At 35.1% G+C, this 19,938-nt stretch overlaps 1 protein-coding gene across 1 annotated transcript; it reads right to left on the bottom strand.

The window, feature by feature from the left end:
* Nucleotides 1-12,673: 12,673 nt before the first annotated feature.
* CSNK2A2IP (casein kinase 2 subunit alpha' interacting protein) lies at nt 12,674-14,884 on the bottom strand. Its single transcript, XM_039480453.2, has one exon. The coding sequence runs from the start codon at nt 14,882-14,884 to the stop codon at nt 12,674-12,676; it is 2,211 nt and encodes a 736-aa protein (XP_039336387.1).
* Nucleotides 14,885-19,938: the final 5,054 nt, after the last annotated feature.

Raw genomic sequence — 19,938 nt, 5'->3', positions numbered from 1 at the left:
CTTACTTTGTAGTGTAAGCCTGGCACAAATCCCAGAATGTGATTTTAACACACCATTTTCCTCACTGTAGGAATTAATACAAGCTTTTGGAAAGCCATTTTCTCTAAGTAAAAGAAATTGCTCTTAGCCCAACCTATTATTCTTCCTACCTAGAATTAAATACTCACTTAAATATGTATTGGCAAGGCATTTGATGAGGGCAAGACACTATACAGCGTGAAGTAAGAAGGGAAAGAAAATGTGCTATAGTTTCTTAGATTTTAGGGCCCTTACAATCTCATAGGTGAAATGGGAATTAGTAAATCAAAAGGATTTATTTGTAAATATTTTAAGGACCACAGGCCAGGTGCATAGAAATACAAAGCAAGAAGAATATAGTGATAAATAAGAGTGTTGCTATATTGTTAATAGAGAGGAGTTCAAGTAATGAATATCATATTAAAGTAGCTGGATGTGGAAGTTGAGTGCTCTGAATTGGCTAAGCAACATGAACGAGATCTGCGAGGCAGAAGAAAAATTGGGAATATTTGAGAAATTGAAGAGGCAAAAATTAGATGGAGTTTGAAGTACATTATGGATGGAGTACACTGAGCGAGTGTTGTAAGTGAAAGAGAGTTAGATATAGACAAGATTGTGGGGGACCTTGTGAAGCAGGCTGAAGAGTCTGGACTTTGCACAATGAACAATAGGTGGCTTTGACCTGGGTAGTTATGGTCAAAGTGGAATATAAAGACTCAGCAGGTGGAAGAGGGACTACCAAGGAATCTTGTAATTAATGTTTTGAATGTGGATCTCAGGTCATTATGATTCTAAATCATGAAAAAGTGGTTAAATTGTGTTACCAAAGTATAATCTTTAAAGCACCATGGATCAATAAATATTTGAAAATGTAACAAAATATTAATAAAGTAAGGAATGATGCTATTATTTTATAATTACGGTGTGCAAAATGCTCAACATCTATTATTCCTCCTTGTTGAGAGAACAGATTTTCACAGTAATTAAATAACAAAGCTGTGTAGTTACTGACAGAGCCAGAGTGTGAATGTGTCTGAGCCTAAGAGTGCAAAACACCTGATTGCTATCCCTTAATATTAAAATGATCTTATATGTTTTCAACCTGGAAGAGAAACAAATATGCAGACCTGATGGATAATATAACTACTATGCTTGTGTCCATTCAGAATGCATATGTCGGGCCGGGCGCGGTGGCTCAAGCCTGTAATCCCAGCACTTTGGGAGGCCGAGGCGGGTGGATCACGAGGTCAAGAGATCGAGACCATCCTGGTCAACATGGTGAAACCCCGTCTCTACTAAAAATACAAAAAATTAGCTGGGCATGGTGGCGTGTGCCTGTAATCTCAACTACTCAGGAGGCTGAGGCAGGAGAATTGCCTGAACCCAGGAGGCGGAGGTTGCGGTGAGCCGAGATCGCGCCATTGCACTCCAGCCTGGGTAACAAGAGCGAAACTCTGTCTCAAAAAAAAACCAGAATGCATATGTCAAAACCTATTCCCCAATATGATACTGTTAGGAGGTGGAGTTTGGGGGAGTTAAGTCATGAATAAAATAGTACCCTTATAAGCAGCTAAAAAGATGACAGCCACATGAAGACACAGTAAGAAGGTTCCTCTAAAATTCAGAAGTGGACCCTGACCAGACATGGAATCTGCCAGCACTTTGATTTGGACTTAGTCTCTTGAATCGGGAGAAATAAATTTCTCTTGTCTATAAGCCACTACTTTATGGTATCTTGTTATAGCAGCCCCAATGACTAAGACAATAATTAAATCCATTTATTTTTTATGAAAGACATTAAGGGACAGAAAATTCAAATGATTGTCAAAGAATACAGAGTTTCCTTGGGAAGTGACTTATATAAAATGAACAATGTATTTTATGTAACTGAAAGAATGGAGAAATGACCCTAATTCTATTTTTATTTGTTTTATTTTTTAATTTTATGCACCTCACATGGTTCATGAATTTCAGTAATGCTTAAAGTGATTGGTGGTTTACATGGGTCTTATTATATTAACACATGATCAATTAATATGGCATAATAATAACAAGACAGTTATTACTAGGATTTGAAATGAGATAAGCAAAAGCAGGAAAAAAAGAACTTACATACTATGTGATCAAGTGGGGAATAGTTAGATTTAGCTATCATTTTGAATTTAAGGACATTCTATGCAACAGCATGAAAGAATCATAGAAAATGTAAACTTAAACTCCTTTTCCTTACAGATTGTAAGCTGACATTTTCAAAAGGCTAAGTTACTGCCAAGGATCCTCTAACCTGTCAGTGTGAAAAACAGATTCAGTGTCTTATACAGTTAATTCACCCATTCACTTGTTCTATGGTGGCAGGGTTGGGATGGTGGTAGAGAGGGGCTGAAGTTGTGGAGAGATTGGAAAACTAAACGCAGTTTGACGTTGAACTACAACAGGAGATGAATTTGCAAATTTTCCTAAAGAAAGGGAAAGGTCAATAAAAGAGGTTTAAGCTCAGCGTTTTTATCCGAGGCATTTTTTTGACAAGTGATTTATACAGATTACTTCAGATCAAAAGGAAAAAGAGAAGGAGGAGGAAGAAGAAAAGCCAAATAAGAAAGTAAGAAGAAAGAGACAAATAGCACCTCACTGCAATAAACCTCAACAACTTGAAAAATAGTTTTGAAGGAAGAAAGTCAATCCAGCTGGTAGAGAAGCAAAATCTTAGTATAGAGCCTGAAGAAGGAAAGAGAGGGAGACCAAGAATCTAGTCCTCTACCCTGTCCCAAACTCTGTTCCACTCTCAGAGAGTGTACTCCCTTGTTCTTTGCTAATCATCTAAGCACCCAGCTGTCAATCATTCCTTCAGTGATTCATTTTCTTTATCTATACTAAACTAAAAATTGGCAAAATAGTTTAAAAGTTAATAAAATAAATTTTATAATCATTTGTACATTTAAATGTTTCAAATTGAACAGATTTGGAACACAAAACAAAAAGTATGTATAAATATCACACTAAGATTTGTATATGGGTACAAGGTTTCTTTGATACTATAATGTTTTTGACTAGATAATTATTTGGTTAGGAATATCCTGTGCATCGGATATTTCACCACATTCCTGGCCTCTACCTAGACATGACCTAGAATATGTAGAGCATCTCTCTGATTACAACAATTAAAAGTATCTCCAGACATTGATAAATCGCACTGGGAGCAAAATGGAAACTGGTTGACAATCACTCTTCATTACAAATTGAAATGGAAAAGTTTTTGATATATGGTATGAAGTAAAATCTATTACTAACATTAACTTTACCTTTTTTAACTGTTTAATGTAGCTACAAGAAAATTTTAAATTGTATATAATTCATGTTGAATTTGTATTGAGAAGCACTGTGGCAACCATCATTCCTAAGTTTCATATTCTAAAGCAGTGTTTCTCAATGTCCTAATGTGCATAAAACTTACCTAAAGATCTTGTAAAAATTCAGATTAAAATTCAGTACATTTGAGGTGGGGTGCAATTCTGTATTTATAAGATCCTTGGTGATACTGATGCTTCTAAACCGTGGATCAAATGTTGCACAGTGGAATTCTCAGGAACTTTCCATATATATGCAAAATAGGACATAAAAAAGAATGCCAATGCAACACTGTTTGTCATAATAAAAACATGTAAACACTGTTCACCCAAAAGTGAATATGTAAATTGTAATACATTTACACTACACAATTATATAATGCATATTTATGTGTGTGTATACACATACATGACCAGTAAAAAATGAATATGAACTATATCATACCAGGATAAATCTCAAAAACATAATCCAGATCAAAAGCCACATATCTCAAAATGTTAAGCACATTATGATAAAATATATTCAAAGTTAAAAACTTTCAAAAGAATTGATTGTTAGGGACTCATAAATATTTTTTTTTTGGCAAATATGATTCACAGAAAATCCGTAACAATGGTTCTTTCTGAGGGGTAAGGGATATTAAAATACTGGGTGCATATACACACTGGAGTTAGCACTTGTTTCAATAACATTTTATTTCTTTAACACATGAAATAAATAAACCAGTGAGATTTGAGAACCTCTACCTACAGGTAGAAAACATGGAGGAAAAAATTATTTCCTCCATGCATAGGCTGCATGGTCTTACTGCTGCGTGCAGCCTAGGGACTTGGTGTCCTACTTTCCAGCTACTCTAGCCATGGCTAAAATGGGCCAAGAAACGCTCAGACCATGACTTCAGAGCATGCAAGCCCTAAGCCTTGTCAGCTTCCACAAGGTGTTGAGCCTGTGAGTGCATAAATTTTCCTCCTAGGCCTTGGAACCTGTGATGGGAGGGTCTGCTGTGAAGGTCTCTGGGACATATTTTCACCACTGTCTTTGTGACTAACACTTACCTCCTCTTTCCTTATGAAATTTCTGCAGGCAGCTTGAAATTCTCCTCAGAAAATGGGATTATTTTTTCTATCACATTGTCTTCCTGCAAATTTCCCAAACTTTTATGCTCTGCTTCCCTTTTAAAACTGAATGCTTCTGACAGCACCCAAGTCACCTCTTGAATGTTTTGCTACTTAGAAATTTCTTCCACCAGATACTCTCAATCACCTTTGTCAGTCTCAAGTTCAAAGTTCCACAAATAGAGCAGAGACAAAATGCTGCAAGTCTCTTTGCTAAAATATAGCAGGAGTCATCTTTACTCCAGTACCCAAAAAGTACCTCATCTCCATCTGAGACCACTTCAGCCTGGATTTCATTGTCATCATTTTGGTCAAAACCATTTTATGTATGCCTAGGAAGTTCCAAATTTTCCCACACTTTCCTGTCCTTTTCTGACCCCTCCAAACTGTTCTCACCTCTGCCTGTTACCCAGTTCCAAAATTGCTTCCACATTTTCAGATACGTTTACAGCAGCACCCCACACTACCAGTACCAGATTACTTCATTACTCAGTTTTTATGCTGCTAATAAAGACATACCCAAGACAGGGTAATTTATAAAGATAAAAAGGTTTAATTGACCCACAGTTTCACATGGCTGGGAAGGCCTCACAATCATGGAGGAAAGTGAAAGGTACATCTTAGTTGGCAGCAGATAAGAGAGTGAATGAGAGCCAAAAGAAAGGGAAAATCCCTTATAAAACCATCAGATAGCTTGAGACTTATTCACTACTGTGTGAACAGTGTAGGGGAAATGGCCCCATGATTCAGTTATCTCCCACTGTGCCCCTCCCACAATACGTGGGACATATGAAAGCTACAATTCAAGATGGGATTTAGGTGGGGACATAGCAAAACTATATCGATAATAACCACGTTTTTCAACATTTTGGTATTTTGATCCCAGTCATTTCATCTTTCTTATAGACATGAAACAGATATTACACAATTGCACACATAGACACACATAATTTTAATGTTTTACAAGGTAGGATCATATATAAATTGTACTTGATCTATCTAATTTTATATGTTCTCATTTAAATCATCAATGATATAGCCTCCTTGTTTTTCTCTTATCTAAAGTTCCTCTTTATCTATCTCTTGTCTAAAGCTTCCGTTTGAAACTTAGATACAGTAGTTTAGCTCTCTCCTCTTAGTCTCATTTTCTTCTTCTGTCACCTGCTCAAGATCACTAGCCAGGCCCAAGAGTTCTCATGAAATATTTTTCTAAAATAGATAGTTCTATTCCTAAAATAAATGTTGGTGTGATATTTAAAATAAATATGTTTTTCTAGGAAAAAATATTACCTTTATAAATTATAGTATATTAAAATACTTTTCTATAAATAAACATCTAGATTATTTATCAGTTTCTCACAATTATAACCAAACAGTGATGGTTACTTATTTATGTAACTCTACCTTGTCACAATAATTTCTTTAAAATAAATTCCAAGGAGGAAGACCATAGGGAAAATGGTTATGTATATTATAAAGATTTTTGATATTATTATCAAATTATTATCCACATGTTTCATAACCTTTTACCTTAACTGGTATAATTGAATGTGAAAACTTACAGGATCTACTTGCTGTCTCTTGACCATTAAATAGTGTGTTCTTCCATCCAGCCCTGTCCATTTAAGGCAAAAAGCATTATTAAGATGCCATTAATTTTTTCTATTACATATTAGATATTTTTCTTCCTCAAACATAGTAAATTGTGAGTCCTTCTACACTTCCTTAAATGTTTTCTCACCTGTAAAAGATTTGACAGAAATTTACTGACCTTTCTGGCACTAACACGTGTTGTTCCCTATGTTGGTATTTTCCTGGTATCTCAATAGACACTGGAATAGAGATAGTCGAATATGTGTTGTTTGTGAAGACATTTTTACCTGTAAGCTTCACCTAGTTTTATTTACAAATTGAAATATCAAAAAAATATAAGTTAAAGAATTCTTTGGGAAAAAACTTGAAAATGGATACTGTTAGGATTCAGAAAATTATAAATAACTTCCAATGGAATGAAAAAGTTAAGAGCAACTAAATCATAGTCCATAAAATAAAGAAGTAAAAAAATGCTGTGATGAAACGAAGAGTTTAGAAAACAGACTAAAAGATGAAAAATTTAACAGTAAATTACATCAACAAATTAAAATCAGTTTAGCTACTCAGTTTGAAGTAATTCAACAAATACTTATTGAGTATTTAGTATGATCCAGGTATCACCAGGTCCTGAGGAGTTCATGGTGAGCAAAATATACACAGGACCTCTATTCATGAAATTTAGTCTAGTAGAGAATATATTAAAGAAACAGTTACAAGTTATGTACTTTGTCAGAGAGTAGTTCAAGATGAATATAACATATGTCAAAATGGTTTTCTAAAGAGGTTGCAGTAAGTCTTGATCTCATACATCAGTTTTTCCTCATCATTAGTGATCTGCTGTGCATAAGCCAGCATTATATTTGACACTTACATAGTAGAAAGAAACCCTTTTTGACATAAGAAATAAGACAAAGACAATTGGCATCATCAGTAACAATTTTATATAAGTTCTTACAAAACAAACGGGAAGAGAGAAAAATTCATATGAATCCTATGAGAGAGATGCAGAACAATAAAACATTGCCTATTTCAAATAATTTAAAAAGGGAATATCTGGAATCCATGTGCAGAGTGTGCAGGTTTCTTACAGAGGTATACATATGCCATGGTTGTTTGCTGCACCTACCAACCCATCATCTAGGTTTTAAGCCCAGCATGCATTAGGTATTCATCCTAATGCTCTCTCTCCCATTTCCCTCTCTAACCACCCACACCCTGACTTGTCCTAGTGTGTGATATTCCCCTCCCTGTGTCCATGTGTTCTTGTTTTTCAAGTTCCACTTATGAGTTGGAATATACGGTATTTGATTTTCTGTTCCTGTGTTAGTTTGCTGAGGATGATGGCTTCCAGCTTCATCCATATCCCTACACTGGACATGATCTCATTCATTTTTATGGCTGCATAATATTCCATGGTGTATATATGCCACATTTTCTTTATCTAGTCTATCACTTATGGGCATTTGGGTTGGTTCCATGTCTTTGCTATTGTAAATAGTGCTGCAATAAACATATGTGTACATGTGTTTTTATAGTAGAATGATTCATATTCCTTTGGGCATATATCCAGTAATGGAATTGCTGGGTCAAATGGTATTTCTACCTCTAAATCCTTGAGGAATCACCACACTGTTTTCCACAATAGTTGAACTAATTTACATTTTCATCAACAGTGTAAAAGCATTCCTGTTTTTCCACAGCCTCACCAGCATCTATTGTTTCCTGACTTTTTAACAATTACCATTCTTACTTGCTTAAGGTGGTATCTTGTTGTGGTTTTGACTTGCAACTTAAAGTAAAATAATATATATAATATATTTTCAATATACATTATATACATATATATATATATATATATATATATATATATATATATATATATACAAAGTATCCTGAAATAAGAGAGGCCAGGTGATGACATGTAACCCCACAAGCAAGGTGTGGGCCCAAATATAATGAACAACACTGGAGTAGAAGCTATAGGATCCTGAGAAAAAAGGAGCTGTGAAGTTGGTTAAAAGAATGCTGGTGGCAAAATACATGAGTAGCAAACAACGAACATAGTCACCCTACGCAATCATAAGAAATTATGGTCTCCAGATATTTGGAAGTTAAATAACGTATTTCTAAATAGCTAATGGATCAAAGAAGAAATTTTAAAAAGAATTTATAGAATATAACTGAATAAAAATGAAAACACAACTTGTCAGTGATAAAAAGAATGAACAGTTGATGGAAGAAACAAAATAATTATTCTTTTTTGTTCAAAATAATTATTCTATGTGTAACGAGACAGACAGAAAAGAATACATACTGCATGATCCCATTTACATAAAACTCCAGATAATACAAGCTAACATACGGGACAAAATGCAGATTATAGGTTGTTTGGAGGGCAAGAGGGATAGGAGAGAGATTGCAAAGTGGCACAAGAATGTGTTTAGACTTTATTATCTGTTTTTCTTCTTTATAATTATCTTGATTGTGATTACTTTTCATGGTTTTTTACATATGTCTAAACTTGTAAAACTGTATACTTTAAACATGTACGGTTTGCTGCATGTCAGTTATATCTCAATAAGACTATTAAAAACAAAGATTCTACAGCTCTAAAAAAGAGAGAAAGAACTTTAATAGCATTAGCTGAATATCAAAATCAACACATACTTTAGGACATTTACTCTGTTCCCAAAGACTAGGCAAAGAAAAGAAGAAAACAGGTATAATATGCTGAACAAAGTTTTCAGTCTAGCAAGTGAAGAGAGATAAAAAATGGTTGCAAGATAGTGTGATTAAGAGCAGTACAAAGAGTGAACACAGAATTTTATGGCAAGAGGAAAGCCAACTAACCCCCCCCTTTGCAAGTGAATCAGGAAAAAGCTTCCCTTAAGATATCAGGACAAAGCAGAACCCTAGAGAATAAAAATAGATAAATGGAAAGATCTCTCTAGACAGCAAAATCGTTTATTTAAAATGTAAAATGTAAGAGGCGGCTTGACACATTCTATGCATTATAAAGAAATCAGCATGCCTGAAGCATTAGTAGGAGGCGGGAATAGAAGACGAAATCTGTTTTGAGAGGTTATCATTGTTCATTCAGGAAAGGAATTTAGACTTTTCCCAGAAGAAAATGGGCAGTGATTAAAGGATTATACGTGGCACAGTGACATTACCAAATTTATGTCTCAGAAATACATTCAAAAGTCAATGTCTGTGTTTACAATTTATGTTAGTCAAAGTTCTCAAAAGGGACAGAACTAACAGGGTAGATGAATATATGAAGGGAAATTTATTAGAATTGACTCACACAATCGCAAGGTTGTCCACAATAGGCTGTTGGCAAGTTGAGGAGCCTGTTGGAGTTTCCAAACCTCAAAACTGGGAAGCCGACAGTGCAGCCTTCAGTCTGTGGCCAAAGTCCCAAGAGCCCTTGATAAATCACTGACAGAAGTCCAAGATTTAAAAAGCTGAAGAATTTGGAGTCTGATGTTAGAGGACAGGAAGCCTCCAGCATGGGAAAAAGATAAAGACAAGAAGACTCAACAAGTTTGCTCTTTCCACCTTCTTCTGCTTGCTTTATTCTAGCTAAACAGGCAGCTGATTAGATGGTGTCCACCCACACTGAGGGTGATACACCTCTCCCAGTCCACTGAATCAAATGTTAATCTCCTTTGGCAACACCCTCACAGACACACCCAGGAACAATTATTCGCATCCTTCAATCCAATCAAGCTGACATTTAATATGAACCAACACGCATCTTATTGCCATATCTAGGTGATAAATGGCTATGACCACAACTATCATGGTGGCAATGGGGATGGAAGAAAAGGGTGTGATTCTAGAAATAATAAGGTCATAGAATTCATGAAGTTAGAGAGGGACTAGCAATGAGAAAATCACCATGAAACTATGGTGACAAATAAATTGGGGCCAAGAATTGTAGATTCAAAGATGTAAAATCTGTGCAAACTCCCTTTCACAATTGCTACAAAGAGAATAAAATACCTAGGAATATAACTAACAAGGTAAGTGAAGGACCTCTTCAAGGAGAACTACAAACCACTGATCAAGGAAATAAGAGAGGACACAAACAGGTGAAAAACATTCCATGCTCACAGTTAGGAAGAATCAATATCATGAAAATGAACATAAATGCCTAAAGTAATTTTTGGATTCATTGCTATCCCCATCAAGCAACCATTGACCTTCTTCACAAAACTGGAAAAAAACACCTTAAACTTCATATGGAACCAAAAGAGAGCCTGCATAGCCAAAACAATCCTTAGCAAAAAGAAAAAAGCTGAAGTCATAATGCTACCTGACTTCAAATTATACTGCAAGGCTACAGTAATCAAAACAGCATAGTTTTGATATAAACCAGTGGAATAGAACAGAGGCCTCAGAAGCAATGCCACACAGCTACAATAATCTGATCTTTGACAAACCTGACAAAAACAAGCAATGGGGAAAGAATACCCTATTTAATAAATAATGTTGGAAAATCTGGCTGCCCATGTGCAGAAATCTGAAAATGAATCCCTTTCTTACACATTATACAAAAATCAACTCCAGATAGATTAAAGATTTAAACATAAGACGTAACACCATGAAAACCCTAGAAGAAAACCCAGGCAATATCATTCAGGACCTAGGCACAGGCAAGGATTTCATGACTAAAACACCAAAAGCAATGGCAACGAAAGCCAAAATAGACAAATGAGACCTAATTAAACTCCAGAGCTTCTGCACAGCAAAAGAAAAAATCATTAGAGTGAACTGGCAACTAACAGAATGGGAAAAAATTTTTGCAATCTACCCATCTGACAAAGGGCTAATATCCAGAATCTACAAAGAACTAAAACAAATATACAAGGAAAAACAACCCCATCAAAATGTGGGTGAAGGATATGAACAGACACTTCTCAAAAGAAGACATTTATTCAGCCAACAAACATGAAAAAGTGCTCACCATCACTGGTCATTAGAGAAATAAAAATCAAAACCACATTGAGATACCATCTTTCACCAGTTCTAATGGTGATCATTAAAAAATCAGGGGACAACAGATGCTGAAGAGGATGTGGAGAAATAGGAACACTTTTACACTGTTGGTGGGAGTGTAAATTAGTTCAAACATTGTGAAGATGGTGTGGTGATTCCTCAAGGATCTAGACATAGAAATTCCATTTGACCCAGCAATCCCATTGCTAGGTATATACTCAAAGGATTATAAATCATTCTATTATAAAGACACATGCACACGTATGTTCACTGCAGCACTGTTTAAAATAGCAAAGACTTGGAACCAACCCAGATGCCCATCAATGATAAACTGGATAAAGAAAATGTGGCACATATACACTATGCGGCCATAAAAAAGGATGAGTTCATGTCCTTTACAGGGACATGGATGAAGCTGGAAACCATCATTCTCGGCAAACTGACACAAGATCAGAAAAACAAACACCACATGTCCCCACTCATAAGTGGGTGTTGAACAATGAGAACACATGGACACAGGGAGGGGAATATCACACACTGGGGTCTCTTGGGGGGTTTAGGGGCTAGGGGAGGGATAGCAAGGGGAAGGAGGAATTAGGGAGAGGTAACAGGAGAAATACGTAATGTAGGTGACGAGGGGATGGATGCAGCAAACCACCATGGCATGTATATACCTATGTAAAAATCCTGCACAATCTACATATGTTCCCCAGAACTTAAAGCATAAAAAAACAAAAACAAAACAAACAAACAAACAAACAAACATGATGAATTCTGGCTTGGCCATGTGGAGCTTTAGATGCCTGTACCATGTTCCAATTGGAAATGTCCAATATGCATACTGGTGACCAGAAAAGATGTGGGGTGGAGAATTGGGATTGTGAGTTATTAGTGTATATAAGAGATACAAATTGGTGTATTTAAGAGACAGAGATTAGCACTTCAGTTGAGTAGGTAATGCAACTCCCTCTCTTCCCACTACCAGTAGACCCAGTGGAGCAAAAACATTTTTAAAACATTTTTTATTAACTTGCTTCATTTTTATAGATAGCCATGATGAACAGGTGACTTAAGAGCCCATAATTAAAATATCAACACAGTCAGCATTAAGTAGGATTATTTGTAACAGTACTCTTTCTTCATATTTATTAACTAAAGTTGAATAAATCATTGGATTTAAGAATGTAGGATATTGACACAGAAGAATGTTCCCTACAAAAACATAACTGAAAGAATTTCTCTTTATATATATTCTTACCCATTGAATATGATCTGATTTTTCATTAAAGATAGAAAAACAGATTAGCATAGATCGTCTTCTAAGGAAAGACAATATTAATGAGCTAGATACATTTAGGGTAAGATATACGAAGTATTTCTGGTTTATGGCCAACTATGTTAAATTCATTCGACAATAATTACATAATGGCTACTATAAGCCAGACATTCAGTCAAAACTATGGATTCAGTTCTGGGCTTCTAGATCAGAGTCTATTATTTAACTAGAAAACAGACTTTAAGATGACAATTCCCTAGAAATCAAACACTAGTCTCAAAGAACTAAGAGATCAATGCCTTCAAACAGACTAAAAGTTAATTTAATCATAATTTCTCATTTTCCGGAAAAATCTGAACAGTGTGTTGGGTCCCTTTCTCCATTTTACTGTATTGATATTCCTCACAGGCTTTGTTTTGGGAGATGATGACTGATTTCTATTTGGTTTTCTGGGATGCAGCTGGTAATCTTTACTGCTTATAAACTCAAGCCAGTTGACCCCCGGAGGCAACCGATGGTAACTGAGTACCTTAGGGAATACACGACATGAGAGCGTGGGTGTCAAAAACTCATTGGAATAAGGGGGAGAAAAGGGTGAGATGGAAGAGGAAGAAGAGGAAGAGGAGGAAGAGGAGGAGGAAGAGGAGGCAGAAGAGGCAGAGGCAACAGAGTAAGAGGAGGAAGTGGAGGAGGGAGAGAAGGGTGGGAGCAGGGATTGTGGCTGAGAATTATTTTTTTTAACGTAAAACAGCCAGTCAGTAGCCTGGGTCTGTTGGCCTATAACTTTGCTTTCAGGGGCTGCCATCAACCACTTCTGCTTCATACTAAGTCCCTGGATATCCTGTTCAGATGTGGGGAAAAACTGCAGCATGTTTTCTACTCCTTCAGGGTTGTTTTCAGGGGCTTCATCAGGCCAGTTTTCTTTCATAGGGAATGGGAGAGAAGATGAGAAAGTCTCTGGCAGAGAAAGAATAAGAACTAATTTCACCTCTATTTTGCCCTCAGAATCGGCCTCGGGTGTTGGTATGACAAAAAGTGTTGCACAACGAAGATTTTTCTTCCCTGTAAGATGGTTACATGGAGATTTTATGCAGGAAGCACAAGCTAAGCAAACCGTATAATTTGATGAAAGGCGAGGACCAGGACGAGGATTTGGCCTTCCCCTCATCCTTCGAAGCAAAATCTGCCTACAGAGATCCCTCTGTATTCTGGTCTTTGAGATAGAATTGACAATTTTATTAACAACATCATCAGGGACAGTTCCACCTTTAACAACACAGGGCTGACTATACTTTAAATTCCATTGACTTTCTTTATTTGGTTCTGTCTTCGGAGAAAAATCACAGCTGCTTTTACTCTGGAGTCTGAAACCCGATGTTGAAGCAGCTGTGTTCCTGGTGCAGTGTTTGGAGCTTGGTAATTGACCTGAGACGTTTGTTTTTGGATGGGGTGATGGTAGGTGCGTGACTCTGTGTCTGTCATTTGGTGAAGTGATACTCTGAAACTTGGAGTGACAGGCAGGTGAACCGGGGGTCTGGAAGTTACAATCAAGCATAAACATTGACTGAGAATTGAGATGGAATGACGGTAAACTCTCAGATGGGTGGACAAAATATGATGATGATGATTCCCTTGCTTTTGAATGGGACAATGGTAAGCTTGCAATAGTGGGGTTAGAGTTCAATATAGATGTTTTCTGAAGTCTAGAGTCAAGAAATGGAGAAGTAAGAGCCATTTGATTGGGTTTGAAAGAAGGTGGTGTCCCAAGTAAGTCACCTGTTTGAAGTTTTGTGTTGAGTGACGGTAAACTCAAAGATCTCTGATTGCACTGCAGTAAAGAAGTCCAGAAGCAGTCCAATGAGGTTGTGTTCTGAGGTTTGGATTGAGGTAATGTTGAGCTAAGTGCTCTTTGTTTGGATCCCAATGAAGATGCTGCCCAAATGATGTTTACAGAAGGTATTTCTTGATTTTGGAGAGGAAATGATGATGAACTTGAGACTCTTTGATTAGACTTCAATGAAGGTGATCCCCAGCAAACATCTAGGCTTGAAGATGTTGTTCGAGGTTTAGAGAAGGGTAATTGTGAACTCAGGACTGTTTTATTGAGCTCCAGTGATGATGTCTTGTTAAGGTCAGATAAAGATGTTGTTTGAGCTTTAGAGTCCAACAAATGAGAGTTCAGGGATCTATGAGCAGGCCACAATGAACTTCTCCGGTGGAGGCCTCCTGAAGGTGTCTTCTGATGCTTAGTGTGGGACAATGGCAAATTCAGAGTCCTATCACAGAAGCCCTGTGGAAATTTGTCCTGAGATTTGGGAGAAGGCAATGCTGAGCAACTCTGGATCTTCTTACTGGAGCTCACTGGAGGTGCTGAAAAGTGATTGCTATGGGATTGCACTTCGGCCACAGGTTGGTTATTGAATTGATTTAGTTTTTCGTCTGTATTTTGATGTGTTAATGAATTGGCTGAGGCCAGTTGGTAGAAGTAGTCTAATGGTACAAAATGTTGACCATAACATGCTAATGGCACCATCTTGTGTTGTGGTAGAGGCTGACAATGGATACTTATACATAATAATTGCTAGCTTATATCTTGTAATATTTCCGTTAATCCTCAAATAGTATAGACTATTGCAAAATTAAAATGTAGATGAGATTGAGATTATCTTCTATATTTTCCTTAACTTCTGATACCTTTTTCTCCTGATGAAATAATGCCTGTTAACAAAATAGTAGGGAAAGGTCAGAAGAGAGCCTCATAGAAATATTAATTTTCTTAAGCATTTTCTTATAGTGATTACAGCACATGTGTTATGTCAAATTCCAGCCACTATGTATATTGCATCTACTTAGTGTATCACTATGCATATCTTTTAAATTAAACTTTCAAAACCCCAATTCATCATCTACAAAATAGACAAATATGATATTTAATTTATTGGACTAAAGACTAAATTATATATGTATGTATGTATATATATATATATATATATATATTAGTCTTATATATACATAATTTAGTCTTTATAATATATATATTATATATTTATTATTTGGTCTTTATAATATAATATATAATATATATTATATACATATATAATATATTATTATATATATTATATATTTTTTAATATATATTTTATATATATAATATATATTATATATATAATTATATATATAATATATATTCTAACAGTGCCCAGGATATTATATTATATATATAATACATATATTATATACATATGTAATATATATATATTCTAACAGTGCCCAGGATATTATATTATAGGTGCTCAATAAAATGTAGTAGTTATCACTGGTTCTCTTTTAATAATTGCATTTGTAAAACAAACAAAAATCTGTGATGTTTATTTTGTGTAAAAAAAACTCAAAGAAAAATTAAAAGGAAGCTTGAAATGTTCACTTTCAATTTAGATTCAGGTGACCATCACTATCATCTTTTAGTTTACTTCCAAAAGCCTATTGCGTATTTGTCACCACAGCGACACTGAAACTTTTGACTATACCCTTTTAAACTACTGTTTTATCGTTGTCCATTGTTTCTCCACACACTGATCCTCTACCCTTATCGTCCTATTCTTTTTCAAGGCTTCATTGAATTCTTTACTTTTGCTCCAACCCCAATTTAGTTGTAAGAGTTTTATTACCAAGTATCACCTATTTTCAATTTATTTCTAAGTAATCACATCAGTTATGTTTAGGATTTTTATATGAACTAGAGTCTTCTTAAAATAATAGAACCTTATACCTGGTCAAGGCCATGCAAGCATCTACCACTCAAGAGAAAGACCTATGCTACTTCTTAAAGGCAATGCATAGGGTGTCATGTCACACAACTTTATTTTTCATGGTCAAAGGTTTTTTTCTTCAGGTTTTAAAGCCAAGATATATGACACAATTTAAAAAAAAAACAAAACAAAAAACTAAAGGGATTATAACAGATTCTGAAATCAGTCAATTAAGTCATTTATTTTTAAAATATGTCTTATTAGTATCATAATTCACTTGTTTTTCAAGCCTCACATCATTCTTTGTGGAATTTTTCGAGTAACAACAATATTAGTCATATAGCATTAACTAATGGTTTGTTTCTAGTCCTAGTTTCTCTCTTGAGCTTCCAAAGTGTATTTCGAAATAATCATCAAGCTTCTTCATCCAAAAGTTCCAAAGATGATTTAAAGACAACCAAGAACAATTTAATAAAGTTATTTCTCCTTCCAGAGCAATCTTTTTCTATACCTTCTGTCTCGGTTCCAAACACTTAGTCATTTAATTCAGATACTTTGAAATCATTCCAGGCAGCTTCACCTTCCCAAGCCATTTAGACACCAAGACCTGTTGATTTTATCACTTCCATATCTTAATTCACTCTTTTCTATAGAATGCCACCATTATAGGGTACATCTTATTTAGACTGTGTATAGTAACTTCTATATATCTTTTCAATATGGCTTCACTCTCTCTCTTCTCCTTCTTTCCTGTGATACATATAAAAGCAAACTCTTACTGGTGAGACACCACTGATGCTCACTCAAAGATTTTCATTGCTTTCCACATGCCTGCATGAGTAATAAGCCTGAAGTTCCTCCAGCTTATTGGACCTGGGGTGAGGGGAGAAATGCACAATCTGCAGTATACTACAGACATTCCTACCAAACTTCTAGATGGCAAAATGAATTAACTCAATAAATTTGGAGCATGCAAAGATTTCTTAAACAGAGCAAAGTAGTAGCCATTAAGAATTGATAAATTTAAGAACTCCCAATAACCAAAAGACATCAGATTAGAAATAATAAAGGCAAATTACAATACACACACACACACACACACACACACACACACATATATATATATATGAAAAAGACTCATCCCCATGATAATCTCTGCATATTACTAAGATAAAAAGGCAATGTAATTAGCAAAACACATGAACAACCACTTCACAAACAAGGATATCCAAATGGCTAACACATACATGAAAACAATCTCAGCTTCATTAAAATCAATGGAGTCCAGCCTGGGCAATGTGGCAAAATCCTGTCTCAAAAAAAAAAAAAATTTAGCTGAGCTTATTGATGAGCATCTGTAGTCTCAGCTACTCTGAGAATCAAGGCTGGTAATCAAGGCTGCAGTGAGCCATGATCTTGCCACTGCACCCTAGCTTTGGTGACCGAACGAGACCCTGTCTCAAAAAAATAAAAATAAAAAATCAGATATGTAAACAACAGGGAGATATTGCTACACATTATCAAAATATAACTAACATAAAATTAAACTTAAAGCAAGAATTGGTGAGTATACAGATTAAATAAAATGCTCAGACACTGAAATGCTAAGTTGATACAACCCCTTTGGAAAATTTCATAGCTTTACCCTTAAATTAGTCCTTTTTATACATTATAAAAAGTTTCCATTCCAAACTGTAACCAACTGTCAATCAAGAGCAGAATATATAAACAAATTGCAATATAATTCTTCAGTGGGTACCAAACAATAATAAAAATTAACAAAAAATATAGCACTATACAACTACATGAATCAATCTCTATGGACAAAATGTTTCTTCTTCTTCTTTTTTTTCTTTTCTGAGATGGAGTTTTGCTCTTGTTGCCCAGGCTAAAGTGCAATGGTGCACTTGGCTTACTGCAAACCTCTGCCACCCGGTTCAAGTGATTCTCCTGCCTCAGCCTCCAAAGTAGCTGGGATTACAGGCATGCATCACCATGCATGACTACTTTTTTGTATTTAACAGAGATGGGATTTCACTATGTTGGTCAGACTGGTCTTGAACTCCTCACCTCAGGTGATCTACCCACCTCAGCCTCTCAAAGCGTTGGAATTACAGGTGTAAACCACTGCATCCAGCGCAAAATGTTGAATAAAAAGAATTATACACACAAAAAGTATGTCCTAATTTTATGTATGAAAGTACAAAATTATGGTGCTAATAGGATAGTAATACACTTGAGGAGGTAGAGAGTAGGAGAAAACATACAGAAGGATCTTCTGGATACTGATAATATTCTGTTTCTTGATCTGAATGAAGACTGCATGGATGAATTCACATAGTGATAACTGAGCTTTAACACTTATAGTATGTATATTTTCGTACGTTCCTTTACTTCAATAAAAAGTGTAAAATATTATAGTGATGCTAATTTTAAAAGACACAGCCAAAACAAAGCCACACTGAAAGGTGAAACATTAACGAGTCAACCAAGATCTGGCACTGAGGGGGGATGATTTTCATACACAAGGTGAGAGAGGGGTGGAGAGAGGGGTTTAAGAATGTAACACTTAAATCCTGCTACCATATAAAGAGGAATAATCAAATTCAACACAAAGACAACTCACGAGAATCTATTTGAGACAGAAACTGGAGAAAAATAACGTTTCTGAATGTGCCCCAGTTTCAGACTTAGCAAAATAACACTTCCATTACATAGGAAGTGTTTTGCTAGAAGAATGTAAATATTACCTACAAGTAACTAAAGAATGGAAAGAATTTCAATTAGGCTATAAATACGGGAAAAAATAAGTACCACTATGAAAGAATTAATTGAAATAGTCCAAATTATTTTTACAATTGAGTTCTTTCAAGCTTTCAATACACAGATATTTATAATGTTATGTAAACATTTTCAGAGTATGATAAATATAGAAAAATTCTCAATTTGTTCTATGAAACTGTTGTATGTCATTCAGACATTGAAACATGATAAAAATAGTAGAAAGTTTAAAAGGAATAGAGCAATTCACTTAGTTCACTCACAAAAATCCCCAAATAAAATAAAACACTAAATTTAACAGTATAATAAAATAATCTACTGTGACCCAAATTGATCTCATTTAAACAAAGGAATGATGTTATATTATTAGGAAGCATTATATTTTGTCATTTTCATAATTCACAAATAAATCTTAGTAAATGTTTTAAAAAGTCATTTGATAAAATCCAACCTTCATTTCTCCTAAAACTCTGTAATCTGCTAGGAAAAACTAGTTACTTAATGACAACAAACATCTAAAAGCAAAAATAAACTATTCAGATCATACTTAGATGGGAGCTAGTCCTACTGCAAGTTGACAAAAGATGAGTATATTTGCTATCACTACTACATTTAGCATTGTTTAGGAAGAGCTAGCCAATGTATCAAAGGAGAAAATAAAACAAAACAAACATAAAAAAAAGAGACATACCCTTTGAAATGGCAGAAATTAAATTTCCTCTATATGCATATTATATGATTAAAACCCTAATTTAGAATATAGAAAACTTAATAGAATGAATAACATATTAAAATTCAGGAAATGAAGTTATGGTTTACTAAGTAAATACATGTGGGTCATGAGTTTTCTTCAATATCAATATTTAACAGGATTTATGATAATCATGGATACTTTATATCTAATTATCTACAATAATTCAATAAAAACACAGTCATCCTATTGCAAATATAAGAGAGTACTTCACAGTTTTTTGAGAAGAGATAAATGCCTACTAATCAAGGAAAGGCCAGTTTTCTATATCTAGTTCTTTTGTATTTTTTACTTCTCTGTCTAATG

The sequence above is a fragment of the Saimiri boliviensis genome, chromosome 18 (assembly GCF_048565385.1).
Source record: "Saimiri boliviensis isolate mSaiBol1 chromosome 18, mSaiBol1.pri, whole genome shotgun sequence".
Classification (NCBI taxonomy): Eukaryota; Metazoa; Chordata; class Mammalia; order Primates; family Cebidae; genus Saimiri; species Saimiri boliviensis.
The sequence above is the reverse complement of the archived record's forward strand: the minus strand, read 5'-3'. Positions and strand labels throughout refer to the sequence as shown.